This window comes from Strigops habroptila, chromosome Z (genome assembly GCF_004027225.2).
Source record: "Strigops habroptila isolate Jane chromosome Z, bStrHab1.2.pri, whole genome shotgun sequence".
Lineage (NCBI taxonomy): Eukaryota > Metazoa > Chordata > Aves > Psittaciformes > Psittacidae > Strigops > Strigops habroptila.
This window is the reverse complement of record NC_044302.2, coordinates 39,262,056-39,284,225: the sequence shown is the minus strand read 5'-3', so window position 1 is coordinate 39,284,225 and position 22,170 is coordinate 39,262,056. Positions and strand designations below refer to the sequence as shown.

Genomic DNA, 22,170 nt, shown 5'->3' with positions numbered 1-22,170 from the left:
ATTCGTGTAAGCAAAAAGGGTTTATATTTAAAACAATTTCACCAAATATTTTCAAATATGAATTCAGTTCTTGTGAACACTGCAATAGATAAATAGTAACTTGAAATAATACCTGATTCATTCTCTAGACATGCCAAGACTTGCTTACATTTAGCCATGAGTTCTGCAAGATAGAAAAATACTTGTAACAGTTTAAATCACAGTCATAGAATGGTCTGGGTTGGAAGGCACCTTAAAAATTATCTGTTTCCAGCCCCCTGCCATGGGCAGGGACACCTCACACTAGACCAGGTTGCTCAACGATTCCTTCTAGCACAAAAAACTGCAAATAACGGGGAAATGTCCTGATGAAACTTTGCCAAACTTTGCCAAACTTTCCAGACTTCGACCGCGCCAATCTCAGGCCCTCTTCACCACAGCTTCTTAAAGTGAGCTATGCGTGTCGAATTTTACAGAGCTAAAGCTTTATTTCTGCGCCACGCACGCCCTGCCTCCTGCACGGACGGCAAAATCAATCTGGAAACTACGAAGCGGTTTGGAAATGGAGGCTTGCTCGTGTCCCGGCGAAAGGAGGGGTGGGGGCGCCGGGGAAGAAGCCTGGAAGCGCGGCACCACTCCCCGAATCCTCCCGTGTTCTTTTCCAGGCTGGTCCCGCGGCGGCAGCAGCAAAGCGAGAAAACCGCGCCCCCGGGCTGCTGCTGACGGCTGCCAGAAGCGAACTCTCTTCGGCGCCGCTCCCCAGGGGGCCGGGACACGTGCGGGCTGCTGGGCCCAGCGTTGAGGCCCCGTCAGCCCGGCACCGGGGCGGGGCGCGGAGGCGGGGCCGGAGGACCGAGGCCTCATAGAGGTGGCCTAGAGCGGCGGCACCACCACCGAGTCTCGGCTTGGAGCGGCGCCGCCGCCGCCGCATTTGCGACGCATGCGCGCCGTTTCGCTTTGCGCTGGCCGTGCGGCGGCGTGTTTAGAGCGCGGCGGGGCGGCAGGGGCCGGGACGGTGGAGCGTGCCGTGCCGTGCCGTGCCGTGCCGTGCCGTGCCGTGCCGTGCCGTGCCGTGCCGTGCCATGGCCCCCGTGCTGAACCTCAACAACGAGGTGAGTGGGACATCTTTCCCCGCCTCCTCTGGGGCGCCAGCTGGTCGGAGAGGCGCGGGCCAGGTGGAGGCCGCGGCGCATGGAGGGGCTCGGGGCACTGGGAGGGGGAGGCAGAGGCAGAGCTGGGCGGCGGTGTGTGCGAGCGGGCCGGGCCTGGCCTGGCCGATCCTCCCTAGGGCCCGTGTGGCTGTCTGGAGCGGTGGGGAAGGCCCCGGCGTGGTCCCGGCCGCGGCTGTCGCCATGTGGCCTGAGCCGGCTGCCGCCGACCCCTAGGAAGGCCTGCGCACCATGCTGGCTCTCGGCGACAGGGCTGTGTGATGGGAGTGAAGATCTGCCTTACGAAGATAAACTGCCTTTAGGGAGGCGCTACGCAGTGGTCGATGTGTGCCTCGCTTCAACATCCTGACATTGAGTGTAGTATCGTCATTGTATCGTGTCACGTCTTACCGTGTTCACACTGAAGTTTTGCAGATGATTCTAGCAGACCTACCAAAGTCTCAGCTGCCTGTTTCCTGGATAGCAAAGATGCGGTGTTGCCCTATTGCCTTAGAGGTGCTGTTAGTGACAACGGATTAGAGCTAACTTTTCCCGCTTCTGTTAGAAGCTGGATGTTTCGTATTTCTTTCAGATTTCTTTATTCTGCTCTATAGTGTCAATTAAATTAGTTAGGTGTATTTGACTTATGATGGGTTTTGACTACACGTTTGCAAATCATTGTGTACAATAAGTCTGACACAACTAAGCCAGACTCTTTAAACTGTTGCTGCAACACCTGAGGAGTAGATTACAGTCCTACTGAGCATGTGTTGTATCAGCTTCTGCAGATGGCATTGTGCACTTCCAGGATTCCTAGATAATTTACAGTATGGTTAAAGTTGCTATTTGTCATCAGCAGAATCAAAATGACAGATTATACAACCATGATCAATTTCCACTTATATTTAAGGTAAGTTTCATGTTCTAGGCATATAGTAACTCTTGAAAGAGATTGACTTGCAAGTCAATAATTAAGTGAGAGGTAGCCTATTTGTCAGAAAAAATGTAGTTTGATATTACAACAGATACAGGTATTTACTTGGTAATATATTATAAGCTTTTGGGCCTTGCTATTAAAAGTTTAACGTCAAATGTGAGTGATTTAATATTGAAGTGTGCCAGTGAATCACTAAAGAAAAAAGACATTTTTGTATTTTTCCATTAAAAAAAATTGTTGTTAAAGCAGATATTTATTTTTTTTTTTATTATTTTTCAAGTTTTGGTGGTGATTCATGGTCTTTCGCCAAAGAGATATTCATGTAACAAGGGATGAGGACAGGAGTATTATTTGACTGAGGAGTGACCAGTCCTTCAGAAAGAGATAGAATACAATGAGTTTCTGTACAAAAGAATGAAAAATTTGGTAAGGACAGTGAGGATGCTGTTCCTTCTTATAGTTCAAGCACCTCCTTATACTAAGAGGAAACTGGAAGTAAGTTCTTAGGTTTTCTGGAGGTGGGAGCTTTCATCAGAGCTAGATTAAAAAGTAGGCACTCTGTAATAACAAGTCCATCTGAGACGTGCAAGGTAGTACAGAGACAAATCATGGATGCCACCTCATCAAGAGAGACAGAAGGTCACGCTGTCTGAGAGTATGATGGAGGCCTAGTGTGACTAGAATAAACAATTTCATTCCATTTCCACACCTATTCCTTCTCATAAGCACCAGAGCTGTATTAATTACTACAGTGACTAGTCATAATAACCAAAATACTTATTTTCTTTACAAATACCTGGATATCCGCTGTTTATTTATTACTGAGGTGCCCTTTAAAGAACATATTTTACTGTGTCGTGGTTTAAGGCCAGCCGGTAACTCAGAACCACGCAGCCGCTCACTCACTCCCCCTCTTCTTCCTCCCCTGTTCCAGGAGGGATGGGGAGGAGAATCGGAGGAATGTAACTCCCATGGATTGAGGTAAGAACAGTCCAGTAACTAAGGCAGAATACAAAACTACTGCTACCACCAATAATAATAATGATAAGGGAAATAACAAGGGGAGAGGATACAATTGATCACCTCTCGCCAACTGATACCCGGCCCGACCCGAGCAGTGATCTGGGCCTTTTGGGTAACTCCCCCCAGTTTCTATACTGGGCATGACGTGCTGAGGTATGGAATACCCCTTTGGCTAGTTTGGGTCAGGTGTCCTGTCTCTGCTTCCTCCCGGCTTCCCCTCCTCCCTGGCAAAGCATGAGACTCAAAAAGTCCTTGGTTAGAGTAAGCATTACTTAGCAACAACTAAAAACATCAGTGTTATCAGCGTTGTTCTCAGACTAAAGTCGAAAACACAGTACTGCACCAACTACTAAGAAAGAGAAAAATCACTGCTACAGCTGAACCCAGTACATACTGCTAAGAAATATTTATCTTCTAATAAAGGTGAAATGGAATTTGAGCATGAATAAAGTAGCAATTTTAGAAAGTCTGATGTTTTAAACAAATTTTCTTTCGTGTTCTTCCAGTTTGCTAAAGGAAAGATTTATTGTAATTACAAAGCGGCCCTATTACTGTGCACCTTTAGCATACTGTAATCAACCAATGTTAGGGACCATGCAGATTTCTCACCCCATTAGGCTGTATGAAATAGGCATGATGGTACTTTTTGCAGAAAGAGCTTTGTGACCCTTGTATAGCTGATAACTTGTTTGTCTTAGCTGTATTTACAATAGTTTAGTGTAAGGCCTTATGAATTCAGCTGTATTATATTTGCCTATTTCCAGTTTAATTCTGGCAAAGGCATACTTCTGCTGTTAACTGATATCATGAACTATAATCATAGAATCATAGAATAGTTAGGGTTGGAAAGGACCTTAGGATCATCTAGTTCCAACCCCCCTGCCAAAGGCAGGGATGCCTCACACTAAACCATGTCGCCCAAGGCTCTGTCCAACCTGGCCTTGAACACCGCCAGGGATGGAGCATCCACAACCTCCCTGGGCAGCCCATTCCAGTGCCTCACCACCCTCACTGTAAAGAACTTCTTCCTTAACTTCCCCTGTTGAAGTTTAAACCCATTACCCCTTGTCCTACCACTACAGTCCCTAAGGAAGAGTCCCTCCCCAGTATCCTTATAGGCTTCCTTCAGATACTGGAAGGCTGCTATGAGGTCTCCACACAGCCTTCTCTTCTCCAGGCTGAACAGCCCCAACTTTTTCAGCCTGTCTTCATAGGAGAGGTGCTCCAGCACCCTTATCATCCTCATGGCCCTCCTCTGGACTCGCTCCAACAGCTCCATGTCCTTTTTATGTTGAGGACACCAGAACTGTACGCAGTACTCCAAGTGATGTCTCACAAGAGCAGAGTAGAGGGGCAGGATCACCTCCTGTGACCTGCTGGTCACATTTTTGATGCAGCCCAGGATACGGTTGGCTTTCTGGGCTGTGAGTGCACACTGAAGCCGGCTCATGTTCAACTTCTCATCAACCAACACCCTCAAGTCCTTCTCTGCAGGGCTGCTCTGAATCCCTTCTCCACCCAACCTGTAGCTGTGATCTATAATGGTCTGTTGAATGATGGAGTTTTAAGAAATCTTAGGATGATAGGTTTCAAATTTTTTTTTACTAGTTCATATTTTGTTTACAGGAAGAACACATAGCTTGAGACCAGTGTTTCTCAGTAACATAAACTGTTGTCTTGCTTAATCTTAATTGACCTTCATTTTCATTACTTCCTGTTACGTGTTTGATATTAGTAGCTAAGAAAACAAATAGTTATCAATGTCCAAAACTTATTTGTTCTTGAGTGTCTACAGCATTCCCATAAACTGCATTGTTGTAGGAAAAAGTTGCACAGTATCTGCTTTGTGCAGGTAAGATATACTTCATTTATTTCTGAATGGGAAGGATAATTACTTACCATTTGAGTAGGTAGTATCAGTTCAGTTTAATTCGATGGCAGGAGTTGTTCTGGTATTACGGTCCTGGTAAAAACAACCAAAAAACCCCTCACACTCTTAACGGAAAGTTTTGTTAGTACAGTGTAAAAATCAAGTGTTTGGTTCCAGTAATACAATGAGGTAAAGTGTATATGTGTTTTGAAATTAAAGGACACTTAACAGGGTGATGCTTTAACTTGCCAGCAAAGAAACTTCAGACTTAAATATTATGAAAAATTATCATTTGGTTAAAGAATAGTGCCTCCATGAAGCAACATGCTCCCAACTGTTGTGATCTAATACAAAGAACGAAAATGTCATACTGTTAGTTGGCTGTATGAATGGGACCTGAAGTTACCGTATAGTGGTAAGCATCCTGGATAAAAATAAGAGGGAATTGCAGTTGTTTGATGAGTGACATAAGATAGAAAAATATAAGTAATAATTCATAATTATTCTGCTATTCACAGAATAAGTATTTCAGACATTCTGTTCATAATTTATGTTTCCATGTAAAGTTGTTTATATCAGTGTAACAGCTTCAGAAACTCTCATTATCTGAATTTTAACAAAAATGTATTGTGCCAAAAATGTATACATGTTCTTTTTCTCTAGTTGCATACATAGCTAGATAATAACAGAAAAAAGCAAGACCTTGGCAGTACCAATGGTTGGCAAGGTCCAGTAATTTTAAGAAGCCATCATCTTCCTGCTGGCAAATAATGTGGTACAGTTTCAGTGTGACTGCATGACTGAAAAGTTAAGATTGAAAAAGAGTTAAAAAACACAAATGTTTCTGTAATTCAGATATCCCACTCCTGTATGGTATTATTGCGTTTTTATTTCTGTGCCCAAGGAAGAGTGGGGTGGGAGGTGGGGAGAAGTAAAGACTGCACAAAGATAGAACAAAGTGAAACAGTGAAGACTAGAGTTTTTGAAAAAGAAGAGAAAAATGCAGTATTTTTTTACAATTTTCTACTCATCTACTCATCTACTCATCCTACAAGGGAAACATAACTCGTAGAATAAAAATGTTCGGTTTTGCAATTATTATATATTCATAGAATCATAGATTGGTTTAGATTGTGAGGGACCTTAAGATCATCTAGTTCCAACCGCCCTGCCATGGGCAGGAATGCCGCACACTAGACCATGTCACCCAAGGCTCTGTCCAATCTGGCCTTGAACACTGCCAGGGATTGTCTGCATAGGATCAATGATTTTGCAGGGTTTGTATTGAGCCTAATTGTATTCTCATATGGTATTCAATTTTATAAGTATTCAGGCTGAAGGCATCTTTTCTTTTTTTTTTTTTTTTTAACTGTTTTTGTATAAGTTTGCTGTTTTAAAAAGCTTTCTAAATTTTCAGGAGTCTTGTCGCAGAATAGCTTCAGAAGTTAAACTTTTCTGGAAATGCTAGATGGCAGCACATCATCAGCAGCTGCCATGAAGAAGGGCAAGTGTAAAGGGTGTTAGCTGATGTTTAATGTGAAAAATGATTGTTGTTGATCATCAATATTCAGTAGTATGAAACTGAAGCTTTTGAATAGAAAACCACCCAGATTTGGTTTAGTGGTTTGTTTTTTGGTTTTTTTGTGGGTTTTTTTGTTCTTTTTTTTTGTGGGTGGTATTTTTTTTTTTTTTTGTTGGTTTGTTTTTTGTTTTGTTTTGTTGGGGTTTTTTTGGGGGGGTTTTTGGGAGGGGTGGTGCGTTTGCTTTTGTTTTAATTTAAAACAGAAATGTTTTAAATGTTCGTGTTTTGTTTTAATTTCAGAACCTGAATTTAAATTATGTTGTTCTGTTTTTACAGTCATACTCTACTACTCTACTACCAGTGATTACAACAAATAGTTACCTCTCTGCCCTGCTTTTTTCATTTCTTTGTTTTAATTAAATTCTGCTTACGACTAACTCAAGGAATTAAGCTGCAGAAAGTTCATGAAGCTAATACGAATTATATCTGTATGATTTGTTCTAAAAATAAGTGTTCTAATGTGTGTCTACCTGAGTGCTGTAACAGCTGAAGCTGAATATTAGTAAGGCATCATATTCTGTAAAGCAAATTTAAATTTTCTCAGAGTTGAGAGTTTTTTGTGTCTGTGGACTACAAATTTAATTTGCCAAACTTGTTTGGGAAGAGAAACTTTGGTATCAGGTGAATTTTGCTGTTGAATTTGTATTTAATAAGCAATTGCATGCATCCAAATTCATTTCTCTCTATAAATACTGTTACAGATCTCTTGCTGAATTAGAAAAGATTGAGTTTTATTTACAAAGCTATGGGGTTGAGATAATTAAAGCTGATGTCTACAAAATGCTTGTCAGCCATAATTAGTGTTCTCTTTTTTTTTTCCCTAAAAGATAAAGATAAAATATATCTTCAGAGCAGTATGTGTTTACATATTTTTCAGTGAGCTAAGCAAAGTGCAGATTTCAAAAATGTAGGGAGTTTAATAATGAAGCTCGGGGTGGTGGGTTCCATTCAGGTAGTGGTCTTGGGTCCTGGTGCTTTGTGTTGTGATGCTCAGAGTGGCAATAGTCAGGCCCTTTTACTCTACAGATTTAGGACTGCATCCTGACCTCTGAGTTACCTGGACTGCAATTTAGGTGAATGACATAATCAGAAAACAATCTGGACATGTGACTGAGGATTTAGACTGGTGTACAGCAAAGTCAAAGGTGAACAGCATGGCCGATTATGAAAAAAATCAGAAGAAAGCCATGGGAAATAACCTTAACTTGTGAAGAAAACTGACATACAGCCTCTTGAAGTCTGAACTGGCAGTCCAAGTTTTATCTGTAACTGTGAAACTTATCGTAGTGCAACCAGAAGTAAATGTGTATTGTAGATGCTTATATAAAGGCTGGGTTGGCCTGGTGTAGCATGTGTAGGTGTCATGTTTGTCATTAGGTGGTCAGACACGCTAAGATAACAAACGTAAATAGAAAAACAGTTACTGAACTTGCATTTATTCATGCCTGCGCTCGCAAATTGCTGAAAGGCCAGCTGCATTTTTTAGCATTTAAAGGCCTTTCATATAAAGCTGTTTGTGAAGAATTGTTTTGTTTGTGGTGTATTAGACACATGCGACATTCCCCCAAAGGACCATGGCAGTTGGACCTCCTACTTCTGAAGCTGGGGCTTCTTACTTTCTTTGCTTCTCACACATTCCCAGCACGTAGTCCTGCCTCTCTCTTCTGTGAGCAGAATAAGTTTTTTGTTAGGGTAGTTTTCTGCAACTGATTTAAGGTAGCAGTGTCTAACAGGCTATGAGAGCAGCAGGAGCAAGGGTTCAGGGATGAATGGGAGAGGCTTGAAGGAGGGGTGTAGACAGACTGTCCCCCTTCCATCACAGTGAGTTGTTCAACTGGCTTGTGGTGCTGGTAGTACTGTGTTTTTCTTCACCACTTAAGTGTTTATCTTAAAACAGTGGCTTTTCTCTGAAATAAGTGTAAGATTTGGGGAGGGTGTGCAACCAGCAAAACCCAAAATAGGATGATTGTATGATGCACAGCTATGTTGTCCAGCAGGTGTTTATGTTACGTAAGTTAACTAATAGTCATGGCTATAAGGGCAGAACTAGAGGGTTGAAAGAGGAAGGCAAAGAAGCCCTTTTATTTGTTTGATCTTGATAATGTTACATAATAAGTTCATTGGAGAATGGTTGCAAATCAGCTTGAAAGAAAAATCTTATAGTTTCACTGTAAGATTTAAATAAATTTATACTTATTCTTTTAAAATGTGACCAAGGGGAAAACACAACTGGTCTCTTACCTGTTTCAAAAGAACCCTTAAAATAAGTTGCGGTCCAGGAATAAGTAAAGCAAAATGTAATTTTTCAGGAGTTGTATTTCCCACATGAATTAGAGAAATGAACACTTAGGCCTTCTTTCTTGAGTTTTCTTTAAAATTGCTTTTCGCTATCATGAACTAGCAGATGCATGCATTAATTTTTTTTGGTGCATCATATCCAAATGGCTAGCATTACCTAAGGTTTGTTGTGATATTTTTAAGTGCATTCCTGTATCTTCTTTACCAAGAATCCTAGATGGAAACTTTCAAAATAACAGTGACTGAGTGCTGTAGGCATTATGATGTTTAAAGCAGTTTGAAATGCTAGGCTGTTAGCCCAGTGAGGTGAACCAGGCTTCTCTTTGAGATAAAGTAGCTATCGCCAAAGATCTATTTTGTGTGCTGTCCCCTGGATTTGTGGGAATGTAGGAGTTCCATTAGGGCAATTTAATATTCCTGTGTGCTTACTTAGAGCTGCCTAAAGGGAAGGTGAGATATTTGACCAGTTATCCAGTATTGAACTGAGCTGTGAGATATCTTACTGCTCATAATTCAAAATATCATGCTTTCAAGGCATGCCTCTGTCTGATGGGAAAAATACTTCATTTTTTGTTTAATGGTTTAGTTGTTAGAAAACTTTCCAGTTGTTGAGAAAACTGGTGTATGGGTTCTCTCAGTCTGAGATGAATGAATCCTGAATGACCAGCAGAGTGCACTAATCACAAATACTAACACTAATGCAGGGCTACTGTCCAGCAAAGAAAGGAGATTTTATGGGGTCAGGAGAGCCTGGTCGTATATTTCACCAGCGGGAGCATTTCCATAGGAAAAGTCCTTGGCAGTGCTCCAAAGGCTGCTTATCCAATGATTAACATAAAATACATGAGCTCCCTCAAGCGAAATACTGGAACTCGGAACTCTTTACCCCGAGGAAATTCTTGCTGGTCTACAGATGAGTTCCCTTTTGTTATTTTGTCTCTGACTTATGACCCTTGTTTCTTCCCGCACCTATCCAGCATGCTGGCCAAGCTACTCTCTTGAAGTAGAAGCGTTTATCCTGACTCCCTCAGATTGAAGGTCTGTAATGCTAGGCTTTTCAGTCCTGGAAAGCGCCCCAATCTCTAGGCTGTTCTTCAGGTGAATACCAGTTTCTCCGGTGGACAGCAGTTCTAGTACTGTTCTGAGCTATCTGCCAGTATGGTTAAGCTAGATCTGAGAGACTGTCTCTTAGGCAACTTAAGTCAGCTTTGATTCATCTGTGACCACTTCAAAATAATTCTTAAGGTAAAGTGGTTAGTACTTAGGTGCTTTTGAAAAAGTACAGGTGCCTAGGGTTATCTGTGGTCAGAATTGAAGCTGTGTCTGAATTCTGGCACTGCCAAGATCTGTATATCCCTGACTTGCACATGCTCTTACAAACTTCCTTGAAGCTGGTCATGCAGTCTCTTATATGTCACTGAAATCGGTCTAAAGTCTTTGAAAGGCATGTAAACAAGTTATGAGAACACAGGAAAAGAAAAAATTCTGCACAATTCAAAACCAAATAGCTAATCTTTTCCGTCAGTTTATTTCTCAGTATACTGGTAAATAACTATTTTTTTTCTGTAAATTACAAGTCTGTGCAAAGTTAGAAAGCAAACAGGACATTAAACTCTGGAATACGTAGCAGCAGTTGCTTTAGCTCTATGGAAATGCGTGTGAAAATTCTTGCATTACTTGTGTTACTAGTAATTCTAAGCACAACAGTTTCTTGAAGGAGAAGAAAATTGTTCTAGATTGGCCTTGAATTCTGCTTAAAACAGTTCAAGTGTTAAATTACTGACATTCTTTTACAGACTGTGTAAATGTCCTAAGGAAAAGGTCTTTTGAAAGCTTATGAGATTTCCAAACTTACACTCTGTGAGATAGAATTCTGAGGAATTGTGGCTTTTTTTTTTTTTCCTTTTCCTAGGAACTGTTCCAGCAGCTGTTTCTAAAGTTTCTAGAGTTGCCACATCATCAGTTATACTAATTTTAACAGCAAATTCTGATCTGCTATTCATACAGATTTTGTTTCAGCAGATTTCTGAAGCAATTAAACATGTCAAACTATGCATTTTGTTTGCCTCTGACAATATTGCTTACAGCCATTATCAAACTACTGTACTTCAGGACTTCAGGAGAGAAATGAAAATTTTTCCTTAGCTAAAGTGGTTTATATAAAGTGTGTGTGGTAGGCCACGTAGACTAGTAAGATGCTCTCATAAAACAAAACATCTGTGGTTCCTTGGTGTGGTAGTGTACAATAATGAAAAAAACATGCAAACATGGTCATGGGAAACTTTGCAACTTTTATTTTAAAAGAACTATGAGATACTTACCATATACAGTGTAGTGCTTTATCAGATGCAATTTATGGGTATATATTCATGTATTAAAATATAGTTTTTAAAAACAGTTTTATTACAGTAAACGTGCTTAATTTCTTACTGCTGTCATTGCACACATCTTTCTGCAACCTTCGCATTGCTGGGCCTGAAGCTTGCTGCCAAATGAAGAAGGAAGCAAGGCTGAAATGAGTGTAGAAGGGAAGGGGTGGTGCCGGATTTTTTCCTAATAGAATTTGAGGGCTAGGGGACTGTGACCTCTAGAAGAAGAATAGTAATCAGTTGTGGATTCACTGAGAATTGCCAGTTGGTATGAAAATGGTAAAGTTTCTTTCAGTTATCTTTGATGTGGAGGTCAGTAGTGAAAAGCAGTTAAGGAAAAAGTTTTTTAGTTAAGGTTTTCAGCACAAAAGTGGCTATCTACTAAATTCAGAGACTTTTTTGATTATCCATTAAAGGATGTAAGAGAAAAGGATTTTAAATTCCCATACTGTTTTTATATGAAAAAAACCCCACCAGCATTACATTATTTCTGTTGCAAAGATGGGTCACAATGATACATGTTTGTTGATATGGCATTTAATACCAGTCAAAACTAACTACATAGAATGTAAATGAATTTCCATTTTTTTTAGAATGTAAATATTCTGTTCTTTTTTATTCTGATATATTTTCTGTTCTGTGGTCACGTGACTTACAGAACAGAAAAGCATGACTCTAATTTTTGTGTTGAGTAAACAGGTCAAAATTGGGTCAATCAGAGTATGTGTGTAATGGATCTTAGAGAACTTTCATTTAAATCACCAGTAAGCTTGATATCGAGATCTCCATGGGAGCAAAAGTAAGCTAGGAGCAGTAATTCACAAGTTTTAAGTTTGAGTGTACTATCTAGAGATCTCTTTGGATTCATTCAGTTGTGTTGGAAGCTACTTTATTGTATGTTTGTAGGCTTGTTTGAATTCTTTTTGTCTGTGGTCAAGCAAACACTGGATTTGAAGTAGCTCTCAGCAGCTGAATTGGACAACTACGATTTTAAGATAGTATTGTATAGCAGCTTAGTAGAGTGGAAAATTAGATTGCAATGTCTTTAAAATTGATACAATGCAAAAGAGTTGAATCTGAAAAATTCTTTTACCTGACTAGGAGCAGAAATGAGTAATATTTCAGTAGGAGCAGGAGGTCAGACTGAGGAGTAAAATGTGAGGGACTTTTTGTTTCATATTTTTAATGAGATACATATAATATTGTAATTTGATGTATATAATATTTTAATGAGTCAAGGAATTAGGGCTTGTGTTTCTCCCAAAAAATACTGTGTGTTAAGGTAAGGTGCGAATGTAAGCGGTGAATCTGGAATAGCTGTTTGTTTGGAAGCTATTTTAGAAAAAGAGTGCCATCTTATGATGTGGCTTACTCAGTGTCCAAATAAGCATTATAATGAGAATAAGCCAGTTTCAAATAAAAATCTCCGAATATGGTTTAAAATTACTATAAAATTGTGTACATTCCTTTATTTTCTTATCCCCCCACCCCAGAGTTCATTTTGCTAGATTCTGACCTTGATAATTTCAATAGAGAATGAAAACTAGCCAGCAAAATAAAATTTACCAGTGGAAACCGCCAGGGTATAATTCTTAGTACTCTTTAAACTAAAAATATTGAAATAGCATTTATTTTGTCTTGAAACAAAATGTTCACAAGAAATCCCACCTGTTTTAAAGCAAATAAATTATTCAAAGCTAATGGTGTAGCAGGGCAAGCAGAAAGAGGAAGGTCATGTTGCAGATCATCTTGAGTGCCACCACACAACACGTACAGGGCAGCTAGGTGATCAAGCCCAGTCATCATGGGTTTATGAAAGGCAGGTCCTGCTTGGCTAATCTGGTCTCCTTCTGTGACCAGGCAACCTACTTATTGGGTGAAGGAAATGCTGTGAATATTGTCTACTTAGACTTTTGTAAAAGTTTTTGAAACTATTTTCCCACAGCATTCTCCTGGAGAAACTGGCTGCTTGGACCGGTGTACTCTTTGCTCAGTAAAAACTGTCTGGATGGCCTGGCCCAAAGAGTGGTGGTGAATGGAGTTAAATTCAGTTGGTGGCTGCTGACAAGTGGTATTCCCCAGGGCTCTGTACTGGGGCCAGTCTGTTTAATATCTTTATCAGTGGTCGGGAAGAGGGGATCGAGTGCACCCTCAGTAGGATTGACTATGACACCAATTGGGCAGGAGTGTTGATCTTCTGGAGGGTAGGAAGGCTCTGCATGGGGATCTGGACAGGCTGGGTTGATGGGCTGTGGTCAATGGTATGAGATTCAACAAGGCAAAGTGCCGGGTCCTGCTCTTGGCCCACAACAACCCCATGCAACACTACAGGCTTGGGGAAGAGTGGCTGGAAAGCTGCCCAGCGGGAAAGCACCTGGGGTGCTGACTGAACGTGAGCCAGCTTGTGCCCAGGCAGCCAAGAAGGCCAATAGCATCCTGGCCTGTATCAGCAATAGCGTGGCCAGCAGGGCCAGGGCAGTGATCATCCCCCTGAACTGGGCACTGGTGAGGCTGCACCTCAAATCCTGTGTTAAGTTCTGGGCCCCTCACTACAACAAGGACATTGGTGTTGGTCTCTATTCCCAAGAATCAGGTGATAGGATGAGAGGAAAAGACTTCAAGTTCGGCTATTAGAGGTTTAGACTGAATATTAAGAAAAATTTCTTCACTGAAAGAGTTGTCAAGCATTGGCACAGGCTGCCCAGGGAAGTGGTGGAGTCACCATTCCTGGAGGTATTTGAAAGATGTGTACATGTGGCACTTGGGGACATGGTTTAGTAGTGGACTTGGCAGTTCTGGGGTAACGGTTGGACTCAGTGACCTTAAACATCTTTTCCAACCTAAATGATTCTAAGATTCCTCTTTACTGTTTTATGAGACCACATTACAAAAAGTCAGGTTGTGTACATATATGCTAAATGTAGGAAGGGATGAGTGAATAGAGACTAGTTGCATGAGAGGCTGGTAAGAACTGTTTTGAATAGCAACTGGTTCAAAGAATAAGTGATTTCATTCAAAGGCAAAAATCACTGGGGGACTGCTGCAAAGGAAATGAATAGCATAGGAGCAGGAGAGCATAAGTTAAATTTAGTTGCATAATATAATAGGAATTCAGATGATATGAAGCAGAAGGGCAGTTAGGGTGATTGCTTGTGTGTAGAGCAGTTCAGAAATAACGAGACTGATGGAAGGAAGGGATGAGCAAGATAGTTGGTAATTCTTTAAGTATTGCAGCCATCAGAAATGGTGGGTAGGTAATGAGGTGTGTTGGACAAGAGAAAATAGGATGAGTAATGAGAAGAGCTCATAACAAGAGGAAACTTGTGTTTGGTATGAAATTGCAAGCTTCAGAAGAAGGGAATCCCCCAACCGAACCAGCGCTTGGTGTGGGAGAGAGGTTCTAAATGGCTGGACAATAAACATACCATGCCTAAAATAGATGAGTAATGTGAGGGTGCTTGTTCTGTTGCAACAAAGAAGATTTTGTAGGAACCTTTGAGCACTACTTTAAGTTGTTACTAACTAATACTGGGATCGGTTACACAACCTTTTGTAGGCCTGGTGTCCTGGCAACTGCATGGTGGAGAACTAATTGCTTGAAGGTACAGTTTTTAAACAAAAGACTAACAAAGAGTGGTGTCTGTCAGACATCTGGGAGGGATATTTTAAGCTCCTTACTTGTACTTTTCATCCTTGTCCTTTTCCGTGGTTTCTATTTTATGTCATGCAGAAACTTCCAGGAAGAATGCAGATTATTAGATTTTTCTTTCAATTTTTTTTTTTTCCCCAGCACTGACTTTCTCATGTGTTTGTGTTTATGAAAAATTCTCATAATGAAATTGATTTTCTTTTTTAACTGTTCTTAGAGATTAAAGAACACTAGCTGGTGTAACAAGGTAATTCTCTATTCCCACTAGAAAGAATTCTCCCTGTCCATCCAGAAAGACTTAAAAGTAAGTTATATGGTTGTGCTGTTAAAATAACTCGCTGTTAAAGATCTTTTCAGGGTTTTTTTGTTGTGTGAGAGAAAGAGTTCTCACAAAAAAAGGTAAGTTGTGGAGACGTAGCAGCAGAGATCATCTTAATGAAAGAGCAGGGTTTTTGTGGGAAGTAGTAATCAGTTTCAGAGCCTCAGGCCAATACTGAAACATGTTTGAAGCCATCAGAAGCTCACCTTCTGGTGATTTAGACACAGGCTGAATATTCATTTTGTTTGAGTAAGTCAGAAAAATCTGTGATGCAAATCTGGATTTCCCTTGTATCAATAGTAGAGTGTGGTCCCTGAGGCCACGGCTTCTGCCGGTCGCTGGAGTACCCCGAGTATGAACAGGGGTTGTACTGACTGGAAGTGTTGTGGTATGTGTATTTTATATGCGTGCTTGGTGACTTAGGGGCAGCATAGTGCACATGAAAAGCCTTGTGCTAGACTTGATAGTCTATTAGTAGAAGTAATATGAAATCTCGTTTTGTATTTTTTTAAATAAGGAAAAGACAAGAGTTTTTGTAAGAAGGTATGCAAAGGTACCAAGTATTTTGAAAGTGTAGAACTACTTACAGATCTTTTCTTTCCCTTCCCTGTTTTCTTGTTCTCACTTTTTTAATAGATGAGTTCCTTTAAAAACATGAATGTTAAATCCTTAGTATGTGTTTTTTACCACAGGGTTTTTTTTCAGGCATAGATAAAAAAAGTGCTTATGATTTTTCTTCTGTCCCCCACTTTCCGTTCTCCTAGAACATTACTCACTGACTTTTATTTGATCATTTTATTGGACTAGACATCATTCCTTGCTTTCCTTATACTCCCTCACTCCATGATGTATGTCTCTACTTATCTTGTGTGAGGTACTTTTTGTTGTGATATTGTGACACTAGTTAAATAGATATTTTTTTCTCTATGAAGTTTTGAAGTGTTATATTTGAGCATCAGACAAGGAAGTAGACATTCTTGGGAGTTACAGATTAGAAGCAAGAGAAAATTTTATCGTTAAAGTATACTTAAGTGGAAATTCCTTCAGCTTGTGAAGTAGTACAGGGAGAGCTCTTTATTCCTCCAAGATGTATCAGTACTGGTGATGCATAATCCTATGATGAAAATTAGCTTAAACTGTTGCAAGATTTAATTTGAGGTGTGGTTTACTTCTATCCAAAAGTTAATTAATACTGAGTTAATTAATACTGGGAATTGATAGTTGACATCTTTCCCTTTTTTGATAGGAGTTTTCAAATACCTAAAGAACCTTCCTGCTTTTTTGTTTCCTAGTACTTATTACTCCTCTTACATGTGTGGACAGGGATGAATTTTACTGAAGAGGAGTTTGAAGGAAAGTAGTTTAGATTTTAAAACAAAAATTTTATTTTTCATATAAGAAAGATCAGTTACTTTCGCTTTTCAGTTTTCACAAAAAACAGGCTATACATATATTTTGTAGACAATGTGAGAATTGTGGTATTTAGTTCATTTTTTTTATCCTTCAAATTTATAGAGAGGTGGAGAAATGATTTAATAGTTACTTCTCCAACTTTATCACTTCTCAGATGATGCTGAATTTCGTTTTAACAAGCTTGAAATCATTTTTCTTTATGATTCTTTTATGCCTGCGTAATAACAACTGCATATTGACATTAAAATAGAAATTTAGAACTGGATGAGCCTTAGTATAAAGTGAGTGGTTGTGTTGAATGACACCTTCACAAAAATAGTGCATTTTCTGGTAATACTAAGATATGAATATTGTGCTGCTGTAATGTTGCACTGGCTTCCTGTTCTTTCTCTTGCTAGGAGACTAGTGTAAGCTAAAGGTAACAGAAGTAACTATAAAACTGCATTGTTTTACATGAAGTATCTTGCACAGAAGAACCTCTCCTTCTTTTATCCAGCAAGTTGTTAGTGTTCTAATTTCCCTTGAAGCTTCAGTCACCAGATTAAAAACATCAGTCCAAAGAACTGCTAAGAATAAAATGTACTGTATGTTCAAGTTGCAGAACCAGTAATGCTTGGCATCTTACAGTTTTGAGTCCAGTATTCCTTAAAAGTTCATACCAGTATCCTCAGTTATTCGTCTGTCTCTACAGTTGTTCAGTATATTATCCCTAGAGTTGCTCTCTTTGAGCTTTAATCAGTAACTGTAGTTATGGCCCATGTTACCCACCTGTTTGGCCGATAAGGATACGGGACTGATGTTTATGACTGGTTCAGAGCCACACGCGCTGCGAATGAATGTGCAAGTACTAATTGGCAGCCAGAATGGAAAGGTATTAATTCTGCTTGTGTATTTCTTCCATGCTAGGCATGCTAATTTTAGTCCTTACCACCTACTTGGCTACCAGTTTTCATAAAATGTGTAGGAGCTCTGGCGTGTGCTGATTTGTTAAACTTGGTTTCTGTTTAGTAAGCCCCAAAGTTACTGGGGAGAGATACTGATGGGCAAACAATGTGCTGACAAATTAAATTTTCTCAGAAACCAGGCTAAAAAAATTAATTCCAGACTACACACAGTTTTTATATTCCACTCTTTCAGTATAGCTAAGAAGTTTTAATGTATTGGCTGTCAGGACTCGAGGTTTTTCTCTGGTGACTTGGGAGGCAAATGCCACCATCTCTTTGCAAAAATTATCATTATTTAAACACAATTGGAAATGTGAGCAGCAAACATTTTGAAAATCTAAGTTTTGAAACAAAGTTGGGAAAGTAGGACTGCTAAGATGAATGAACACAGTATGTTTTAAATGTAGGGTAGGATACGTTTTCCTTCATTTTTAATCATGCAAATAAAGTGATTTATCATGAGTGTTACATAAAAGTAGTTATATAGGTTGATGTAATGTTTAAAGAATTTCAAGTCTCAAACTACTAAAAAGCAAGATTATACGTAGAAGAATCAGCTTGGCTCGCAGTCCTGAGAATTTCTGTCTTAAGCTTGAGTCAGCTCAGGTGCTGATTTTCTGCTTGCTTTTAAATCTATGCCACTATTCTGGATGCAAGTAATTGCTTTCAATGGATGTTGTCCAGAGCACTTCCAAAACAAATGAATGCATGAATAATATGCGCAAAAAGGAGGGGCAGCATGCAGTCTTGTAGGGCTAATTGGTACACAACTGCCATTGTCCCTATATCCCCATTCCTGCCCCCATCTTCCCTACGAGTACCCTAGCGCAGCAAGCTGATCTTCTTAAAGCTGGAGATGAGCATCTTTGTTGTCATTTGAAAATTAATCTTAATGTTTTAGTATATGCCAAAGCACACTTGCATGCTAATCTAAGACGGTATGAGAGCTGACATGCTGTCTGGCTGTGTGATATTGGAGGGATGGGTGATCTGTGAATGCCGAAGTCATGTAGTTCCTTTCAAGTGAACTGTAGCATTCAAAGAACAACTGTTTGGCCTGAAGAATGGTACACAAATCCTTGAAATGCACATTTAAGCAAGTGCAATTTACTAGCCTGTTATTTTGAACCTCATGAGGCTCAACAAGGCGAAGTGCAAGGTCCTGCACCTTGGTCAGGGCAAGCCTCAAAACCAGTACAGCCTGGGGGATGGAAGGATTGAGAGTACCCCAGAGGAGAAGGACTTGAGGGCACTGGTGAATGAAAAACTGAACATAAGCTGACAATGTGCGCTTGCAGCCCAGAAAGCCGGCTGTAGCCTGGGCTGTATCAAAAGGAGTGTGACCAGCAGGTTGAGGGAGGTGATCCTGCCCCTCTACTTTGCTGTGGTGAGATCCCACCTGGAGTACAGCGTCCCAGCTCTGGTGTCCTCGGCACATAAAAGACATGGTCCTGTTGGAGAGGGTCCAGAGGAGAGCCTCAGAAATGAGGAGAGAGCTGGAGCACCTTGCGTATGAAGATAGGGTGAGAGAGTTGGAGTTGTTCAGCCTGGAGAAGAGAAGGCTTCAGGGAGACCTTATTGCGGCCTTTAAGTATGTAAGGGGGGCTTATGAGAAAGATGGTGACAGACTTTTTAGTAGGGCCTGTAGCGGTAGGGAAAGGAGTAATGGTTTTAAACTGAACTGAAAGAGGATAGATTTAAATTGGACATAAGGAAGACATTTTTTACAATGAGGTTGCTAAAACACTGGAAGAGGTTGCTCAGAGAGGTGGTAAACCCATCCCTGGAAATATTCAGCGTCTGGTTGGATGGGGCTCTGAGCAACCTGACCTAGTTGAAGATGTGCTAGCTTATTGCAGGGTTGGTCTACATGACCTCTAAAGCTCTTTTCCAACCCAGACTACTCTGTGATTCTGTGAATATTAAACAGTCAAGTGCTACATGGAAGTAAATGTAAATGAGGGAAGGCAGAGAGAATCTAAAGAAAACAGCATGTGTTTACAGTTTGCCAATGTTTATGCACTTTTAACTGTTCTGCTCTTGTAAACATTTCTACTCTGCACTTTTTCAAGTGACTGATACCCTATGACTGAGACAATAAAATTGAGGTAGAATAAGGAAAAATGATCTGATGCACTGGTTTATCCTTGCAGCTGAGCTGCAGCTGGTTGTTCTTTAGTTGTGTCAGACAAAATTATCCCTTGATGTTTTTGGGCTTAGTCAGACAGATTGAATTTAACTTGCATTTAAAGCAGTTGGAAGAGAGAGTTCTAGCTCCTTGCGGGTTGTTAGACTAATGTGGTTCGTGAATTGTGCTAAGTGGGGGGTTGGTGAGTGCTCAACAGCACTGCTTAAGCTCATTTTTAGGTAAAAAGAGGTTAATCTTTAAAAACTATATGTTAACCAGAGTCATGTTTTTTAAAATATCCTCACAACAGTGGTGTAAGTAAATCTCTTTTGACTGTCTCTTTTTTTAACAACTCTCTAGTTTCTGCAGAAAGGTGCCTATCTTACTTGAAGAAGAGGAAGTAGCAATCTGACAGTGCGTCTTTAAAGGAAGAAAAAAAGCCACAACCCAATCCCAAGCAAAAGCAATCACGCTACCCTCACCCCCCCCCCCCAAATTAATACTGGAAACACTGTTGTTTCATGTTTGATTTTATGTGAAAGGTGTCATATCCAGTTTTGCCACAATTTTCTTTTCATGATAGTTCAACTCTACTGGTTTGGATAATGTTTGTGATTTGAATAATTAACGCAGAAAATAGACACCACTCATGTTATCGATTCATGTGTGTTCATCCTGATAATTCTTATGTCACTACTGTAGCTTCTGCTATTACTGTCTTCCTGTGAAATCAAAGCATAAGGGGGTATGAAATTCACATGTGGTTTCTAGCTGGAGCTCTGGTCTAATTAAGAAATCCTAAAAATAGAAATCCATTGATGTGAGCTTGACTCTGTTGACTGCCTTGATTCCTACTGCCCCGTGCAACATTCCAAGGGATTATTTTTAGCAAAGTGCTAGCTGGGGGTTTCCAAACTCATGTCCAGCTGAACAGGGTTAGGAATTGCATTTAAGTAGTCCTCTGTTTTGGAAGACTTGTGTAATTTTTATTTTCATGTGATGGCCTATGCGCTAATTTGTGTAATACAGCATCTTTGGGCTAGTTTATCACAATTATTTCTTGTCTGGACGTTTACAACTACTGCTGTTTAGAGTTTAGAAATGTGTCTAGCCAGCTCATGGTCCTGGTTTGGACTTGAAAGCTCAAATGCTTTCTGAAGTACTAGGTAGAGCCTGACTCCATACAGTGAGACACTGACTCTGAAACAGTAAATCCGTTAAATTTTGATCTTTGGCAACAAGCAAGTAATTCTAGACTAGCCTTTCTGCATCCCAGCTATCTGAGATATTTGGAATTGCTTTTCAAAACCTTTAGATGAAAATAATCTTTTCTAGCAGTCCAAGTACTCATCGTGGTTTTCACTTGGAGAAATTATGCTGTAAATGACAACTGTTCTCCATGCAGGAGGAAATACAGTGCTGTATTGAAAAAAGAGACTCATTTCAGTGCTTCAGTTGAGAAAGTGCAAAGAAAGCAGCATGGACAGACTGTGGAGGAAGGGTTTGACAGTAACTCACAAGAAGCGTGTGCCTTAATTTTCCCATGAGAAATGTGGAAATGTGCTCAAGTGAGCACTGTGCTTTTTCTAATTCATCTTTAGTAACCCTCCTCAGGAACCTCACAGGGTGAGTGCCCAGAGGATTGAGAGGATGCAGGTGTTTTGCTTTGTGGGTACCTCCAGCTTGTGATGGTGCTTCAGCCTGCTTTGGGCTGCAGGGTGCTATATTTTAATCCAAAAAAAGTTGCCTCATGTTCCGTAAACTTGGCTGCATTTTGTTAGATGTATTGTGATACAATTCAGTGCACTTAGTTCAAACCTGTTCATATGTAGCTGAAGATGGCAAAGGCAAGATCAGTACTACACTGGTGTAGCACAGACTAGCTGAAGAAACTGTGTGCTCCTTAGCGCTTCCTATGCTGGGATTTGATCTTTATAGTAAATACAGGGATAGCACATTTATTGTAGCCTGGTTTGTTTGTAGCCCTTCTCTCTGTCTCCTTGTGTACATTCTCACTTTGCTCTTTTGCTTTGTAACTAGCTAGCGTTCATGTGACTAAGGGGAAACAGCTCTGACCTGACTGAAAACTCATCTTGTTTTTATAGGGGTAGGATGTGGGGGCTTTTCTATTTTGTGGTTATGTGTTTGTGTAAAACTGCCCTGGAACTAAACAACTGAACCCTGATACTCCACATAGGTGCCTTTGTGGTGGTGTTCTTGCCTTTACCTCCATATTTATATATATATTTTTATAATGCAAATATATGAAGCTGTAATAAATCTGACTGGCTATTTCCAGATATCTTGACATGAATAAAATACATACTGTAATATAGTGATTCTTTTCTAAAAAAAGAAAAAAAAAGTAAACTTGGCAATTTCTAGCTTTTCTGAAGAATCTAAAAACTGTTAGATCTTTCAAGCTGACATTCCAGATAATAAAGAGAAATATTTGTAATGAAGTTCCAGAAACATTTTTTCACTTAGATTATTCACTCAAAAGATTATGTA

General features: G+C 40.1%; 1 protein-coding gene across 3 annotated transcripts in view; it reads left to right on the top strand.

The window, feature by feature from the left end:
• Positions 1–856: 856 nt before the first annotated feature.
• Positions 857–22,170, top strand: part of SRFBP1 (serum response factor binding protein 1) — a 79,658-nt gene continuing 58,344 nt past the window's right edge. The window contains exon 1 of one of the 3 annotated variants that reach the window (XM_030512090.1): positions 857–1,091. In XM_030512090.1, the coding sequence (XP_030367950.1) occupies positions 1,062–1,091 (30 nt within the window). In that variant the 5' untranslated portion in view covers positions 857–1,061. Of the gene's footprint in view, positions 1,092–1,276; positions 1,436–22,170 lie in introns of those variants that run through there. The other 2 variants (XM_030512087.1, XM_030512088.1) reach the window with 2 other exon arrangements.